Source organism: Pristiophorus japonicus, chromosome 4 (genome assembly GCF_044704955.1).
Source record: "Pristiophorus japonicus isolate sPriJap1 chromosome 4, sPriJap1.hap1, whole genome shotgun sequence".
In the NCBI taxonomy this organism is placed as follows: domain Eukaryota; kingdom Metazoa; phylum Chordata; class Chondrichthyes; family Pristiophoridae; genus Pristiophorus; species Pristiophorus japonicus.
Window position 1 is genome coordinate 98,183,006 of NC_091980.1, and position 18,533 is coordinate 98,201,538.

Sequence of the window (18,533 nt, forward strand, 5' to 3'; positions counted from 1 at the left end):
CCTCTCATGGTAGCTTACCTTTGGCGGGGAGCTGCTCTGTTAGTATCTCTGGAGCTTGTTCAGAGTCATCTCCTACCTTCCACTGGTGCGGTGCTTTGTGAGAGAAGACCAGAGGTCTGGCATGTGCTGCTGTTCGGAGAGACGGCAGTATGAGGAAGGTCAACTCTGGCCAGGTTAGCTGATCTAATGGTAGCTGTCAGATCCTGAAAGCTCTAAGAATCAGCCGCATGCATCATAGCTACCGTGGTCAAAAAGCCTGTGTGCAGAATGCTGTCTATTTTCTCCTCAATTGCCAGCAAAACTATAGTCTGTGTTTCCATGGAGACACTGACTGGGTCCTGGCTGCTTCAAGGTCGGGGGTCTGCTGCAAATTCCGATGAAGCTGTCAAACCTTATATTGATGTCTGCATTAAAGTAAAAGCTCCCCTGCTGTTGCCACAAATAAGAGATGTAGGGCAGAGCTTTCAACGTCAATAGGGGCACAAAATTCTTGGTATCTTTTTGGCTGCCCGTTACACATGCGATTTTAGTTTCCATTGACTTTAATGGAAAGGAAAATCGGACAAGAGTTTCTGTTTTAGACGCAATTGGCAATCCGGGTGCAAACTGTACTCAAAATTGAGCTCGTTTTCAGAAGTGTTTTTTTTGCTCAAGTTTTCACTCATTTCCATTTGCATATCACCGAATGTAAAATCTGCCATGAACCAGCATTTTAAAACATTCCATGATATACTTAAGAGTGGTAGTCTGGTGCAGCTTTATTAATGCAGCTGAAAAACATAAGCGTTTTTAATCAGAGTGCCTAGTCCACCACTGTGAGTAACCTGATTTTAAATAACTGAAAATGACTTTAAAAAAAACTATACAGAACCATTTACTAGTTACATTGGTATAGTCAGTTTTTTTAGTAAATTTAAATAAAAATAATATTTTAAAAACTTTTAAACATGCTTATTAGTGTCTTTGCGCCCAAAATATACAGCTTAATTTTAAGAGCCTCCTCAAAGACTCGCAAACTGGCGCAATTAGCGGAAACTCACAATGGTGATTAAGTTGAGCCGGGAGCGGGGCCCGTTTTGTGGGTGGGGCTAACCACCAGTACAAAGCTTTTTAAACTACTGCAAACAATTGCGGAAACATGTTCTGAGCTGGACATAATTTGTGCTTAAAATTCCTAAATCTTTTGTGCTGGTTTGGCCGATTTCAGGCGAATTGTGCTGAAAAAACCAGCACAACCTCGTGGAAACTCCTGCCAAGGGTGTATAACGGGCAGCTGATCCAACACCCCCAGGTTTAACCCCTCACCGAAGTTGAAAGTTTTATCTTAAGCCTCCACTGGGAAGTTAACACGCCCACTCATCCAGCTCAGTGCTCCGTGAATCACTCCATACTACTTTCTCACAAACAGTATCTAATTTCCCCCCCAGGAGAAATTATCCGAATTATTGCATTAGATTGCTCCTTGGTTAAGCTCACAAGGGTTGGTGCAGAGTAATACAGAGTGGCAGATTTCTTCAGGAACTCATGTATGGGCTTGAATCCAAATTCATCTCTTCCTCCATTGACATTCTCCTCCTTTTCCTCACCATCTGTTTGCTCTCCTCCTGCACATCTTCCTTTGCTTCTTGCACCTGTGCTCCCCTACCCCACACCCGCTGCTGTGGTGGATTGTATAAACTAAGATCGAGGAACATTACCCTCGGGATTAAGGAAGCAGGTGGAAACTCATGACTGTGTGGTGCTTCACAGGATACCATGGTGATAGTGTAGGTATTTTATCACTAACCTGGCACCAGCATTATATCCCTGATGTTGTCATCTTCCACTAGCTCAATGGACTGCACCTCCTGGAGCATGAGGTGTTTCAGGTTGGGAATGAAACAAGATTAAGTAAATTAGGTGAAAGCTAGCAGTTAAGGAACGTGTGCCAAGTGGCATGGGAGAGCTGAAGTAAGAGATGTGGTAATATTACCCTGTTATAGCGGAGGAAGGGGCTTTAGAGTTTAAAATCAGATCCTGAGAAATTGTGGCATCAACTTCTCTGCTTTCATGCCATGCCATTGTCTTCTTGACTGACTCTGATAGGTTGTCTTGTGTTAGACATTCTTGTAAAGTGGCAGAAAAACAGTTATGAGGCAGTCAGTCAAGCTCGTTGAAAGTCAACTCACTGAGCCAAGCTGAGCAGAAGGAAACAGACAGGGAATGCTAGGACAGGGGAGCTCAGGTAATGGAATTTCAGCCAGTAAGAACACACAAGATTCACAGGAATAGGAATGCTGGAAGAAATAAGACCAAGGCCCATCTAGTTCATCTTCTACCATCCCAGCAGTTGCTTGATATGACAATAATGGAGCTGCTGACTAATCATGGCAATCAATCTCTATCAATTAGTCTACAACAGACAGAATCATGAGGCGAGGAAAGGCTACAGTATAGAATACATATGTAAAGGTTAGGCGACTTAATCAAGACTATAGACTATAGAACATAGAAATGTCTTATCTTGCTCAGGCCAGCTCAATTCCTTTCAGCTGGAGTTGTGGTAGAAAAGTTGATTTCCAGCAGTGGCAATGGCAGAAGGCAGGAAAATGGACAGTCAGGTCTTGCATGTAGGCAAATTGCAGCTTTTTTGCTCATCAATAACCTTCTGTGGTCTTCTCTCTCTCTCTCTCTCTCTCTCTCCTTGTTGACTTCAGTGCCACCTTCAATATATCTTTAGGATATCTCCCTGCTTTGGTAGTTATGTTCTCTCATACCTCTGCAAAACTGCAGTTCCTCTTTTGCATCTATTCCTTATCTCTTTGGTGCAGGCCAGTTACCTCTCCTGATTTAGTTGCGTTAGCAATCAGTGGATTTACAGGATGTTGCGGAGACATTGTTGGTGGTACTTCTCCAGCACTTTGAGATGTCTGCTGTATATGGTCCATGTCTCTGAGCCATATAGGATGGCAGGTATCACTACTGCCTTGTAACTTGGTGCAAGATTTGAGGTCCTGGTCTTCAAACACTCTCTTCCTCAGACGACCGAAGGCTGTGCTGGCGCGGTGTTGGACCTCATCGTCGATGTCTGCCCTTGCTGATAGTAGGCTTCCGAAGTATGGAAAATGGTCCACATTGTCCAAGGCCACGTCGTGGATTTTGATGACTGGGGAGCAGTGCTGTGTGGCAGGGTCAGGTTGGTGCAAATCCACTGGGAGGATATATGCACCACATGTCAGTGTTCTCGCTCAGGCCAATATCCCCAACATCAAAACACCAACCACACTCGACCAGCTCCGTTGGGCGGGCCACATCGTCCACAAGCCTGACACGAGACTCCCTAAGCAAGCGTTCTACTTGGAACTCCTACATGGCAAGTGAGCCCCAGGTGGACAGAGGAAACATTTCAAGGACACTCTCAAAGCCTCCTTGATAAAGTGCAACATTTCCACCAGCACCTGGGAATCCCTGGCCCAAGCCCACCCAAAATGGAGGAAGAGCATCCGGGAGGGCGCTGCGCAACTTGAGTCTCGTCGCTGAGAGCATGCAGAACTCAAGTGCAGACAGCAGAAGGAGCGTGCGGCAAACCAGGCTCCCCACCCACCCTTTCCTTCAACCACTGTCTGTCCCACCTTTGACAGAGACTGTAATTCCCGTATTGGACTGTACAGCCACCTGAGAACTTACTTTCAGAGTGGAAGCAAGTCTTCCTCGATTTCGAAGGACTGCCTATGATGATGATGATGATTAGCAGTCAGAGGCTGATGTTCATTCAGCATTTGCACACCACACATGTGGCGTTATGGTCTCAGCAAGTACAGTCAACAAAAACAAAGTGACTAACAGCAATTGAGTGGTGATTTGTGTACAGTGACACAGAGATTAAATGGCATTCTGATAGCAATGCTGCTGCAGAGAGAGTTTGACTTTAGAAGTGTCAGATTATGGTCATAGATGTAGCTAGTGAGGAGAGAGCTATAATTCAGAGCCATGCCATCACGGGTGCTATCTTGAACCCCAATTGTTACAGTATAAATTGCTTCAGTCCAAGTGTTGCAATATTATATGCTAGAACAACAACAACAACTTGCACTCACATTGTGCCTTTAATGTAGTAAAACATCCCACGGCACTTCACAGGACCGTTATTAAAAAAAATTTGAAACTGAGCCACATAAAGAGATATGAGGACAGAAAAGAGGTAGGTTTTAAGGAGCGTCTTAAAGGAGGGCGAGAACTAAGAAAGATGGAGATTTTAGGGAGGGAATCCCAGAGCTTAGGGCCTGGCCAGCTCGAAGCACGGCTGCTAATGGTGCAGCAATTAAAATTGGGGATGCTTAAGAGACCAGAATTGGAGGAACACAGAGATCCTGGCTGGAGGACGCTACACAGATAGGGAGGAGTGAGGTCATGGAGGGATTTGAAAGCAAAGATGAGAATTTTAAATTCGAGACATTGCCGGACCAGGAACCAATGTAGGTCAGCGAGCACAGGGGTGATAGGTGAATGATACGAGTTAGGATACTGGCAACAGAGCTTTGGATGACCTCAAGTTTACGGAGGGTAGAACATAGGAGGCCAGCCAGGAGTGCATTGGAATAGTCACGTTTATAGGTAACAAAGGTATAGATGAGGGTTTCAGCAGCAGATGAACTGAGGCGGGGGTGAAGTGGGGTGATATTGTAGAGGTGGAAAAAAGCGGTCTTGGTGAAGTTGCAGATATGTGGTCGGAAGCTCATCTCAGGGTCAAATATGATAACAAGGTTGTGAGCAGACTGGTTCAGCCAGGGAGAGTGGATGGAGTCGGTAGCTAGTGAACGGAGTTGGTGGTGTGGATTGAAGACAATGGGTTCGGTCTTCTCAATATTAAGTTGTAGGAAATTTCTGCTCATCCTGTACTGGATGTCAGACAAGAAGTTTGATGAATCAGAGACAGTGGAAGAGTTGAGAGAGGTGGTGGTGAGGTAGAGCTGAGTGTCATCAGTGTATATGTAGAACCTGATGTCGTGTTTTCAGATGATATCACTGAGGGGCAGTATGTAGATTATAAATGGAAAGGCGCCAAGAATTGTGGATTCCAAAGGTAATGGTGCAGTAGCAGGAAGAGAAGATGTTGCATGTGATTCTCTAGCCACGATTGGATAGATAATGTCATGTATCTTACATTATTATATATAACTGTATCCTAACATACTATACATGACTGTAATAAAATATAGCCTGTAACCACCAGCATACCTTACCACCAGGGGTGCACTTGCAAGAGACAGGTATATAAGGGCAGGTCTCAGGCAAGTGCAGCATTCCAGAGCTGTGAAATAAAGCTGCAGGTCCAGAGTGACCTTGACTTCACTACATGCCTCGTGTGAATCTGTACTGAAGGGACAGGACTTTACAGATAAGAATTGTACCAGGTGAGGGCATTCCTACCCAGCTGGATGGCAGAGGAGAGGTACCGGAGGAGGATGGTGTGGTCAACCATGCCAAAGGCTGCAGACAGGTCGAGAAGAATGAGGAAGGATAGTTTACCATGGCCACAGTCACATAGAATGTCATTTGTGAATTTGATAAAGGCCATTTCAGTACTGTGGCAGGGGCGCAAGCCAAAATGGAGGGATTCAAACATGGAGTTGTGGGAAAGATGGCCACAGATTTGGGAGGCGAAAACACATTCAAGGACTTTAGAATTATTACAACATTTATTATTTTTGATGACGCACTGGTATGTAACATATATTCATAACATAAAGCATTTTTATTAGGTTGTAAATCACTTACCAATTCCTGTATTCCAATGCTGTTCCAGCCTTGCATGATAGGAAGGAATGAAATGAATGATGGGATAATCCAACAACCTCCGAGCATTATAGTAACACGCAAGGGTGTCATTTTGTTCCTGTAAACCAGAGGTCGACAACAAATGGCATAGTACCTAGAAAACAAAACAATAAAAACTGCAATTCTTAATAATTAATTTCCATCCTTCACATATGAACCGCTCCTCCCCTCATCCACCTGCTTGTCTTTTTAGGTCCCTTAATTTCCTTATTCTGCCATCCCTTCAGTTGGAGGATGGTCTGGGGGCAGACTCTCCACTGTCAGTTTTATGTTTTTTTCATAAGTTAACAAGACGTGCACTTCTGTTGAGCAGGACTGGGTCAGTTAGCAGTGCAGTACGTATTGACACAATTTGCAATGTTTAGGCCTTTCTATATATTGTACTTTGAGTCAACACAATGGCAAATGTCTACCATTAGTACATTACAACCAGCAAGTTGACCAATTATTAAGGGTACAGTGTATTATAACAGTGGCTTTGGAGAACATCAGCACCATCTAGGATAATAGTCTGCTTTTTCAGCCCCTCTGCCACTAGGGTGAATATCCATCTCTTACACCCATTGGGAACTGTGGCTGCAGTATGTACTATCTACAGGATACACTGCAGCAGCTCACCAAGCTTAATTTAACAATACCTCATAGCCCTGTGATCTCTATCACCAAGCAACATGATAAAAGATGACGGGAACACTATCAACTTCAAGTTCCCCTTCAAGTCACACACCGCCTTGACTTGGACATATATTTGCATTCCGTCAACGTCTTTGGGTCAAAATCTTGGCGTTCCCTACTTAATACCCTTGTGGGTATTAAGTAGGGAATACCCACAAGGCTGCAGTGGTTCAAGGAGAAGGCCCAACACCATCTTCTCAGGGCAAGAAGGGATGGGCCATAAATCTGATTTTGCCAGACTTGCCCACATCCTGAGAACAAAAATAAAAACAAGTGCCTGAAAAAATATTAATTTAATTATGACAATTCATAAGAACATACAATCATGCAACACAGAGGAAGGTCATTCAGCCTATTGTGTCTGTACCTGCTCTTTGAAAGAGCTAGCCAATTAGTCCCATTCCCTCTGCTCTTTCCTCATAGCTCTGCAAATTTCTCATATTCAAGTATATATCCAATTCCCTTTTGAAGGTTACTATTGAACCTGCTTCCACCACCACTTCAGGTTGTGCATTCCAGATCATAACGATTGGACATTTTATTGAATTAAATAGCAAAATAATGATGGCAATTTATTTCTTTGTATTTTGAGGTGTAAAGCTATTTCTTCTTAATACATCCATTACATTTACGACATATACTTACATTGATTTTCCCATGCCTGAAGATTACTGTTATCTTTTATATAAAATATCACAGTTAATAGTCACCAAATATAAGGAACAACGTTTTTTGCTACAAGGTTACAAAACTGATAGGGTTATCTCAACAATAATACTTGTTTATGTCAAAAAGAATGTACTGTATGTTTATTTATCATGCCTCCGTGAGCTGTTTTAAATAAAATCCAGCATAGAACAGTATATAATTTTATCTACCTATCTAAAGAAATGCAGCACAGATGAAGAATAGATGCTGTGGTAAGCAGGACATCCAACGAAGTCCGAACGAGACAAAATCTATCTCCATATATCCAGTTTTGTTGTATTAGTTCAATAGCTCCAAAAGGCATTACCATGACTGAAACAAGCAGATCAGCAAATGCCAAAGAGGCGATAAAGTAATTGGTCTTGATTTTCCTATAACAAATCAGAACATTTAGAAAAACTAATTAAAAAACGATGAGAAATTTCAATCTTGTATTTTGATACAAACCGAAATGTCATGAAGGCAGTTTCTCAACATATAATATAAAATCTGCCCCATGAAGTATTTGCAATGGAATGTCATGCTATCACAGAGCAGCCCTGGATGAAATATCTGCTCTCAGGATGCTCCACCTAATAGTTTTCTCCCTTTCCCAATTTTCATCTCTTTCATCTTCTACTCTCTTCTGGTACCAATCAGGAGCGAAACCGTTGGTTCACTGCAGATTTTCCCAATCATGGAGATAATTTCTGCAACATCAATTAATGGGCTAGATTACCCTTAACTAGCCAAAAAAATGCACCTCTATTCTTATCAGTGTGGCTGACAGTGTTATGGGAAACATACTGTTCCCATAGAAGAAAAACATTTGATTTCCCTATCAGATGACTCATAAGGCTTCTCAGCAGCTTACAGATGGCTTGCGTTTCTTTATAACATAAGGGAAACAGTTGAAAACTATCACAGCAGGTTTATACTGGGGGTTGAAGGAACACAGTAAATATATCAACTTATTTATAAATTATCGTACAAAGCAATAAAATATATTAATCATGCGTGAGACGTGAAGTTCAATAATTATCTGACGATAGCATTTATCACTGAATAATACTGATTATATGATCACACGGACATTTAAAAAAGTTTAATTATATTTTCAGATTGTCTGCATACTTAATACTAAACTATAGTATATTTTCCTCTGGTCAATGATTTATGTGATAAAAATAGATTGTAAGTAAAGTGTAATATGTGTTGAATGGAATATTCACCTGATTTAGCATTGCTATGGGACTCCTATTCCTTCACAATGGATTAACATGCAATAGTATTTTTTTTAATAAGATGATTTTGCCTAATTCTTTTTTGCAGTACATTTTCTCTCTAATTGTAGTACAGTATATGCAATGTGATTTTTATAACCTGCATTCTCATTTGCTGCCTTACTTGCTAAATCCTATCCAGTAGTGTTTTTTTGCAAAGCTACTTCCTGACTAACATTTCTCTGCATTAGTATGGCAATTTTGCATATATTTCTAACAACCAGTACTTTGCTTCAGGTCCATTTATGTTCTGCAGTTATTTTCAAGTCTTATGTTTGTATTTTTCTTCAAATTGTGCTATTTCTTCTGCCAGAATACTGCTGACTCATTCACTTAGGCATTGTCATGCCTGGTGTCTCTTTTACATACTTGGGACCCATTCCCCCCCATAAAGAATGTATACACATTTCTTCATCATTTGGGTTAGAAATACATTCAAGGCTTAATCTGAAAATTAGGCCTTTTCACATTTCTTCGGTGGTATTGAGAAAATAAATCTAATATAGGCTTGGGTCGGGTAGGCCAGCTCTGATGTATCCTTGCAGGCTCCAGCTGTGCAAATGACTTTGTCCCCTGAATTTGGGATAAGATCTCCAGCTTTGGGCAAGGGCAGGCAGGTAGGATTTCCACTTCCCAGCGGAGTGTGGCCCCAGGAATTTCCATTCCAAATTTGTTTTTCAGAAAGTATTTTTTTGATTGGCTGAAATCTCCCATTGGAAAAAGATAACCAATTCAGGACTTTTTCCAAATGGATAATTCCCACAGCCTGTAGAGGTTTCTTGCCCTCCGGATGCACACCAGAGACACATAGTTTTCAAGCGCAGCTTGACGATTCTTTAACACATATTGTTAATGCTTCAGTACACATTTTTATGTAAATCAACATGAAGTATATAGCATAGCGTGTAGTATAGTCATTCTGATACCTTGTAAAGTGCAACAAAGACCAAAATGGCTTCCATTTTCAGATTTCAGCTTAGATTCACATTATTTTACTATAAAACCACTCACCGTAGCTGTCTGTCCTTGAATACAGCTAGCATAACCAATAGATTGCCCAAAATAGTCATTATCATAATAGCTGAAAGAAATGTGATGAGAACTGTTTTCTGAACCATAGAGAAACTAGGAACTTCATGTGGCTCACCGTCACTTGTACTAAAAGCAAAACAGAAATCAGATTTAATTGACTTTAAATACAAAGCTTTGATCATAATATATCATGAAATATAAAAATAAATGCTATAGAGTTAGGTAACAAGTGATGACTGTCAGGATGTAAGGGAAGTGGACTAGCAACACGTTTATTATGAAATCAATAGAATTAACAATTCATTGAAACACAATTAACAATTGTATAAAATGGACTAAATAATCTGACTCATTAAATATCCAGTCTTAGGGCAAAATAGGGTTGCAGCGTGCATGAGGAGCACATAGTTTGCAAAGGTTGGCTTTGCCAGACGCAGCAAGATAAGGGGCTAGATTTTACACTTCTGTGCAGATTGCCCAAAAATGGACGTTATTTCCGGTGTGGGCAATAAAAATGGGTTTTCAGATCGCTAGCTTGTCACCCATTTTCAAAGCACCTAGTCTCCATTTAAAAAAATTTGGCGTTACCACGAACGATCTGAAATGGGCGTTAGCATTAAATCTCTCTAACTTTCTGCCGTAAAGTGTCGCCGTCCTTAGCAATGGCATGGCAACGCTCGTTTCCTGCAATTCAGGAGATCAGGGGTCATCATTACATGTGCAGAAGAGGAGACAGAGAGAGGGAGCAGAGAGGGACTGAAAGCGTGTGTGGGTGTGGTGTGTGCTTGTTTGGCTGTTGTGGGAGGCACAAGGAGATTCACCAGCAGCAAAAAGCTTACGAAACACCAAGAACATAGTTCACAGCAAGGTTTTGTCCAACAAATATATAACATGGAAGAGATGGAGGAGGCCCTGCAGCTGTTAGCCAGAAACACTGGTGGCAGAGGGCACCCAGTGGTCCTGGAGCGCAGCACTGCACCCCAAGGTGTCGCACCCCTATTGCCACCGACACATGAGAGCCAGCAGCAACATCTTGCTTCTGGCTCGGAGCACATTCCCACCTCGGGACCGTCCTCTCCTGTATCCGTCCAAGCAGTTGTTCTGCCATCATCCCCCACACCGCCCCCCCCCCGCCAATGAAGCAGCGCCTGAGGAGCTCCTCGGCCAGGCGGCTTGGAGTCAGGAGGGGAAGGGGGAGGGGTAGATGTGACATGTTTGATCCCGTTACGGGTCATGAATTCTTTGAACTTAGCACTGGTAAAACATGGCCCGTTGTCGCTCACCAGGACATCGGGTAAGCCATGTGTGGCAAACATGGCCCGCAGGCTTTCAGTGGTGGCAGCGGACAGCTAACCGACATTATCTCACATTCAATCCACTTGAAGTACGCATCTACAACCACAAGGAACATATAACCCAAGAACGGGCCTGAATAGTCGACGTGTACCCTAGACTAGGGTTTGGAGGGCCAAGACCATAAACTTAGCGGCGCCTCCCTGGGTACATTGCTTAACTGCGAGCATGTGTTACATCTGTGAATGCAGGACTCTAAGTCCGCATCGATACCGGGCCAACACACGTGGGATCTGGCTATCGCTTTCATCATTGCGATGCCTGGGTGGGTACTGTGGAGGTCATTGATGAAGGTGTCTTTGCCCTTCTTGGGGACCACTACTCGATTGCCCCACAGAAGGCAGTCTACCTGTATAGACATTTCATCTTTGCAACACTGAAACGTCTTTATCTCTTCCTGCATTTCCACTGGGACACTGGACCAGCTCCCGTGAAGCACACAACTTTTGACTAGAGATAATAAGGGGTCCTGACTTGTCCAGGTTTTGATCTGCCGGGCAGTGACGGGTGATTGCTCACTCTCAAATGCTTCCATAACCATGGCTAGATTTGCGGGCTGCGCCATTTCCACCCCCGTGGTGGGCAATGGCAGCCTACTGAGAGCATCGTCACAGTTTTCTGTGCCTGGCCCGTGGCGGATGGCGTAGTTGTATGCGGACAACATGAGCGCCCATCTCTGGATGTGGGCCGATGCATTGGTATTTATCCATTTACTCTCGGAAAACAGGGATATAAGTGACTTATGGTCCGTTTCCAATTCGAATTTTAGCCCAAACAGGTATTGATGCATTTTATTTACCACATAGACACACGCTAACGCTTCTTTCTCAATCATGCTGTCAGCTCTCTCAGCCTTAGACAGACTCTTGGATGCATAAGCAACCGGTTGCAGTTTCTCGACATCATTAGCTTGTTGCAATACACACCCGACGCCATATGACAACGCATCACATGCTCATACCAAACGCTTATATGGATCATACAACACAAGCAATTTGTTTGAGCATAACAATTTTCTTGCTTTTACAAAGACATTTTCTTGGCTTTTGCCCCAAACCCATTCATCCCCTTTTCGTAGTAAGGCAGGCAGTGGTTCTAACAGTGTGCTGAGACCCGGTAAGAAGTTACCAAAGTAGTTCAGGAGTCCCAGAAACGATCGCAGCTCCATCACGTTCTGTGGCCTCGGAGCGTGTCAATTGCCTCCGTCTTCGCGTTGGTGGGCCTGATGTTGTCCGCCGCAATCCTCCTTCCCAAGAACTCCACTTCAGGCACCAGGAAAACGCACTTCGAGCGTTTTAACCTGAGCCCCACGCAGTTGAATCGAATAAGAACCTCCTCCAGATTCTGCCGGTGCTCAACTGTGTTCCGACCTGTGACCAAGATGTCGTCCTGGAAGACCACAGTGTGGGGGACCAACTTCAGTAAGCTTTCCATGTTTCTCTGGAATATTGCCACCGCTGATCGGATTCCAAACGGGCGTCTATTATAAATGAAGAGATCTTTGTGCATGTTGATGCAGGTGAGGGCCTTTGATGATTCCTCCAGTTCCTGCGTCATATGGGCTGAAGTCAGATCCAGCTTCGTGAACGTCTTTCCTCCCGCCAGCATTGCAAAGAGGTCGTCGGCTTTTGGTAGTGAGTATTGGTCCTGCAGGGAGAAATGATTGATAGTTACTTTGTAATCGCCACAGATTCTGACAGTGCCTTCTCCCTTGAGGACTGCGATGATGGGACTGGCCCACTCATTGAACTCGATCGGTGAACTGATGCACTCTCTTTACAGCTGGTCTAGCTCGATCTCTACCCTCTCTCTCATCATGTATGGTATTGCTCTCGTCTTGTGATGGATGGGTCGCGCCCCCGAAATTAGGTGGATCTGCACTTTTGCTCCTTGGAATTTCCTGATGCCCGGTTCGAACAGCGAAGGAAATTTGTTTAAGACCTGGGCACACGAAGTGTCGTCAGCGGGCAATAGCGCTCGGACGTCATCCCAGTTCCAGCGTATCTTTCCCAGCCCGGTACCACCCAGAGTGGTAGCTTGTGCACCGCTCCATCATAGGAGACCTTTACGGTAGCACTGCCGATTACAGGCATCAGTTCTTTTGTGTAAGTTCTTAGTTTCGTGCAAACTGGAGTTAAGACTGGCCTTGAGGCCTTGTTGCACCACAATCTTTCGAAAGTCTTTTTCCCATGATGGACTGGCACCCGTTTCCAGCTAGGGAGTCCATTTAGTTCAACATTCAGCATTATCAGGGGACAATTCGTGGTGAATGTGTGCACCCCATGTACCGCTGCCTCCTCGGTCTGAGGCTTGGTTCGTCGTGATCCTCCGTGGATCTGTCCTCCTCTGCAACATGGTTTGCAGGTTTAACAGGATTTGTAACTTGTCTGCACACTCGTTGGAGGTGTCCCATTGTTCCACAGCCTTTGCAAATGTACCCTTTGAATCGGCATGAATGGAAATGATGATCACCCCCATGGCACCAACAAGGTGTTAATGGCCTTGCATTTATCACCCTTGACTCAGACATCTGCGGACGTGCAGCTGCAGGTATGTGTGACCTGCCCTGTACATTACAATTTGAAAACAACACCACTTTGTTCACAGTACTTGAGCTGCATTTATGTGCTGAGAGATTTGCTTAGTATTGTCACTGGTGGCAATGAACACCTGGGCTATCGCTATGGCCTTACTCAAGGTTGGGGTCTCTACAGTCAGAAGTTTGCGAAGTATGGTTTCGAGGCCAATGCCAAGTATGAAAAAGTCTCTGAGCGCATGCTCCAAATGTCCTTCAAATTCGCAATGTCCTGCAAGGCGTCTTAGCTCGGCGACATAACTCGCCACTTCCTGGCCTTCAGACCTTTTGTAGGTGTAGAACCGATACCTTGCCATCAGAACGCTTTCCTTCGGGTTCAAATGCTCTCGGATCAATGTGCACAAATCGTCGTACGATTTCTCCGTGGGTTTTGCTGGGGTGAGCAGATTCTTCATGAGGCCATACGTTGGTGCCCCACAGACAGTGAGGAGGATCTCCCTTCATTTGGCAGCGTTCTCCCTTCCCTATCTACCTCGTTGGCCACGAAGTATTGGTCGAGTCGCTCCACAAAAGTTTCCCAATCATCTCTCCCCGAGAATTTCTCCAGGATGCCGACTGTGCTCTGTATCTGTATCTTGTTGCCAGTTGTTATGTATGGAGAAAGAATCAGACTGAACACTGTGAGCTCAAAGTAAAATGTGACCTTAGTCTTTTATTGTAGGTCTCCAGAGTGCCTCTCCAACCTGTGAGGCCTCCTTAAATACCTGTGCTCCCAAGGGATTATGGGATCCCTTGGCACTCCAGGGGACGAGCCCTCTGGTAGCTGTACAGAGTAAATACAAGTTTACATATATAACAGAGTGGATGGCCCTTTTAAATATCATTGCTGCAGAATCCTTGCTGCCTGTGAGCACCATGATTTGCTAACTGAATTATCTATTGGCAAATCAGGTGCTGGGGAGCCCAATTTCTCAATTTAAATATTATAATGAGCATTTTTGATACTTCCGGCATGAGCCCTGGAGAAGTTCACTCCAATATGCTGGGTGGCACACATCCAGCGTGGAATGAACGTGCGCTCGCCCCTCGCCATTTTGACCCTTAGGTGCCTGTTTTACGCCTGTGGTCAAATTTCTATTCCACATGCACTTAATAAAATGTCATCATGTACTTTATTCATTGCTGTTATCTATTATGCAGTCTTCAAAAGCATTCAGCTTGTTGTTAGCAACTAATGGAAACACATTTCCAATTTTGTCTCCATGACTTTTAAAATGAATAGCTGTGTCTGAAAGTTCATCTTTTCAAAGCAGACACATTTTTAGTATTTTATCTGTGATAAAGCATACCTGCTGAAAATGTATTGCCTGATCTCAATTTTACTGACATTTCTCTCTGTGTCATTCCACACTACTCCTTTCATTGCTTTTCTGAAGAGAAAAGATTTACTCAAGTCAGCGAAGTATAAAATTCTTGAAGAGCTTTTTCTATCATGCTGCACTGTGACTTTCACTAACTGTTCCCTTGTGGCTCAGTGTTGATATTTATCTCCTACACCATTCAGGGAGATTCACTTTTATTTGATGTTTGTAGCACAGATTGGTGAACAATATGGTGACCAACATGCAATAGTAGGAAAAGATCTTTACTGTTTGCTATTTATTGCAAAAGCATAAACAGGTATATTAAGTTTGCATTTATAAAATTTCTATGAACTGCAGAAATCTTACCCAGCATAATCATTTGAGTGCTTCTTTCTCTGAATATACAGATTGAAAAAAACTGAAATAAATTATGTATGAAAACACTACTGATATTCCACTATCTGATCATATTCCTTTTACGCTATCCTACTTTTGCATGGGACTGACTTATTGGCGGGAATTTTAATTTGGAGGAGCAGGTGGGTTTGGATGGCGGTGGGAGGTTAAATCTGACAAAAATGCGAGCGCATCGGCAAGCTGGCTCCAACCCACCAACTTCCACGTTTAACTCAGATATTTTAGGCTGGTTGTGCACAAACCTCTTGGGACAGATAGGTTGCCTATTAATATATGGTAATCGCTCAACTGGAGCAATATTTCAACACAGCTTTAAGTTTAATGTTGCATCCACGGGTTTCCCGGGCTTACTGAAACTCGCCATTGAAAGCCAAGCAAGAGCACAATGGCAATTGAGGGGACTGATTAAAACTCATGGAAATACTGCAACAAATATTCAGTACTCATAGCTCCTTTTTTATCTACTAGTGGGAAAGGGTTTGTCACAGTACTTTTGCCTGCTGTTGAGAGACCTGCAGCTGGAGAGTATAGAGGGGAGCAGCAGAGGGGTGCAGCTGAGAGGAAGCATTACCTGTGACACAGGGGCTGAGTTTCCTTGACCTGTCTGAACACCGAAGTCTCAGGAGGCTCAGGCTGCCACATCAGGTGGTAGCAGACATCTACATAGGATTACATAGGATAGACAGCACAGAAACTGGCCATTCGGCCCAACCAGTCCATGTTCCACTCGAGCTTCCTCCTGTCTTTCCTCAACATTTCTCAATTTAGAAATTGTGTTTTTGATTCCAAAGTCCAAATCATTAATATAAATTGTGAACACCAAAGGTCCCGGCACTGATCCTTGTGGAACACCACTTCCCAGCTTCTGCCACTCTGAGCAGTGGTTGACTGGTCGGAGCGGCAGACCCGCTGCGAGGGCACTTCCGCCCCGCACCTGACCGGAGCACCACACCACGGTGAGAAAAAACAAAGTTCTGAATTTCTCCAGGATCTCTGCCCCATGGACTGAGGCGGAGAAAACTTTTTAAAAATGGTAGGTTCGCCCCGTTTCTGGCGGAGGGCAATTTCTACCCCTGCATGTCTCTATCTCACACTCCAGCTCAATGACTCTGATCCAGAGTGACAGAAGACAGAGACATTTCCTGCAGATGTGGGAATCCGGGACAGTCTCGCTGTCCACAAACTCCCACATACTACAGCCTGAACACATAGTCTGTCCTGCCATCTCTAGACTTTTTTATTTATTTGCTTATTTAATTAAAGTTGTTAATCAAATGATTATTTATAGTTATATTCATTCATTAGTTTATCTAGCTAAGTTAATATATAATAACATAATAGTTATAGCTCCCCGGCTCTTAGTTTAAAGGGAAAAAAACTGTAATGCTCACCAACCAATCACCTACCTGCTGTTCTGTGACGTAGCTCCTTGTTTTTTTAAAATCTGCTCAGATCCGCTGTGTCCTGGGCCTTCTCCACTCCCATTCTCTTTGTTGCTGCCACCGCTCCCGCTCACATCCACTGTGTCTGCAGCCTCCTCGAAGAATACCTGCTCCCTGCTGGACCTGGTGGCCATGCTTTACCAGTGGCTGTCAAGATGATCACTGCCCTCAACCTTTTTTGCCTTTAGATCCTTCCAGGGCTCTGCTGGAAACATATCTGCTAGCCAACGGTCCACAAATGCATAAAACAGGTGACTGATGGGTTGTTTGCCAGGGCCTATAATTATGTGAACTTCGCCTGCAATGATGCCAGTCAGAATGAATAGGCGCTCGGGTTTGCGTCTCTGGCTGGCTTCCCACAGGTGCAGGGCATCATAGGCTGCACACACATGGCAATCGCGCATCGCCAGATCAACCAGAAGTATTCGTGAACTGCAAATGTTTCCACTCCAATAATGTGCAGCTGGTATGCAATCAGAAAAAGATATTTCTGCAGGCATCCACAAGATTCCTGGGCAGCTGTCATGATGTTTTCATCCTGTGACAGTCCATGCTCCCCTGATGTCTTTGGACCTGCAAGCACACTTAAGGGGTGGTTGCTAGGTTACAAGGGATACTCACTTCAAACTTGGCTGATGACATCCATCAGAAATCTGACCAATGAAGCCCAACAATGCTGCAATGAATACCATATGGCCACTAGATGTGTGATCGAACAAGCCATCGGCATGCTGGCGATGTGCTTCAGGTGTGTAGACAGATCTGGAGGAGTCGTTCAGCATACACCAGCCAGGGTGTCAAGTATGGTCGTCTGTGGACGATTCCGATGAGCAGAAGAAAGACGAGGAGGAGGGAGGAGATGAGGGCAATGCAGTGCCAACTGCTCACACTGCTGTCCAGGATGCCAGTAATGCCCTTATTAATGCAAGGCTCACTTAGGTTGCACCAGTGGCCCGGTGTCAAAGCTGCATGCAACCTTCTCCTACCGCTCATAGGTGGTGCAACCCTTGTTGCTTCAGCAGAGGTAGAAGCAGGCTGCTCAGATCCCTGCTCTGACTGCTGAGATGCTCTTGGCCAATGACCTCTGGGTTTTAGAGCCCATGAGGGCCGCACCAAAGACTGCACCACCTGCACCTGTGCAGGGGCAGACTCGGCCATCGAGACACTAGGCAGCATGTCGGCTACTGATTGAGTTGAGGGGAGAGGTGCGGAGTTGCAACGGGTGAGAAGTGAAAACCCTTTAAGTGGAGTCCCCACTTCCAGTCCCCTTTCGTCATCATCCCTCTCATGGGCCAGGCATACTTCACTGCTGCCACTGTGCTGAAGAACACGTTGGTACAGATCAGTGCAACACTGTAAAGCCAAGGCTAAGGTATCTGTCAACCTATTAAAGGTGGCAGACATGTTGGCATCCAAAGTCTGCAAGGCCATGGTCAAGGCATGCATGGTCTCATTTGATTCCCTGTTTGACGTTCAACGGAGTTGTCCACTCTATCCATGCAAGAAGACATTGTTTCAATGCCCTGCAACATCATCCCACTCATGCTTAAGGCAGATTGCTCCAATCTCTCTGCAATCGTGGACGGTATGCTTGGAAGGCCTGTCAATACATTGCACATTGTCTGCTGCTCCTCAATGATTCTTTGTTCCATCGATGGCTCCTGGCGTCCAGCATCTGTGTCCAGCTGAGCAGAGCTTGGACAGGGCTGCAACCTCTGCCATGGTCACTCTAGCTGTCCCTGCCAACATCATCTGCTCTTGCTCGCTTCTGAACCGTGAGTCACCAAGTGAAAACCCAACTATCTGTCTAACTGTCCCACCAAAGTGTGAGTATCTGAGCTGGTGCATGGTAAGCATGAGTCCTGCACTTTGCACCCTCAGAAGGAATAAGCTCCTCTGAGGATCCATCATCCGCGAGAGCTATGGA

The 18,533-nt window shown here is 44.4% G+C and overlaps 1 protein-coding gene across 1 annotated transcript in view; it reads right to left on the reverse strand.

The window, feature by feature from the left end:
• Positions 1-10,602, reverse strand: part of htr4 (5-hydroxytryptamine receptor 4) — a 212,358-nt gene extending 201,756 nt beyond the window's left edge. The window contains exons 1-4 of the mRNA XM_070877655.1: positions 10,334-10,602; positions 9,474-9,620; positions 7,371-7,571; positions 5,758-5,911 (exon numbers count right to left, since the gene is read on the reverse strand). Coding sequence (XP_070733756.1) covers positions 5,758-5,911; positions 7,371-7,571; positions 9,474-9,620; positions 10,334-10,602 — 771 coding nt within the window. The remainder of the gene's footprint in view (positions 1-5,757; positions 5,912-7,370; positions 7,572-9,473; positions 9,621-10,333) is intronic.
• Positions 10,603-18,533: the final 7,931 nt, after the last annotated feature.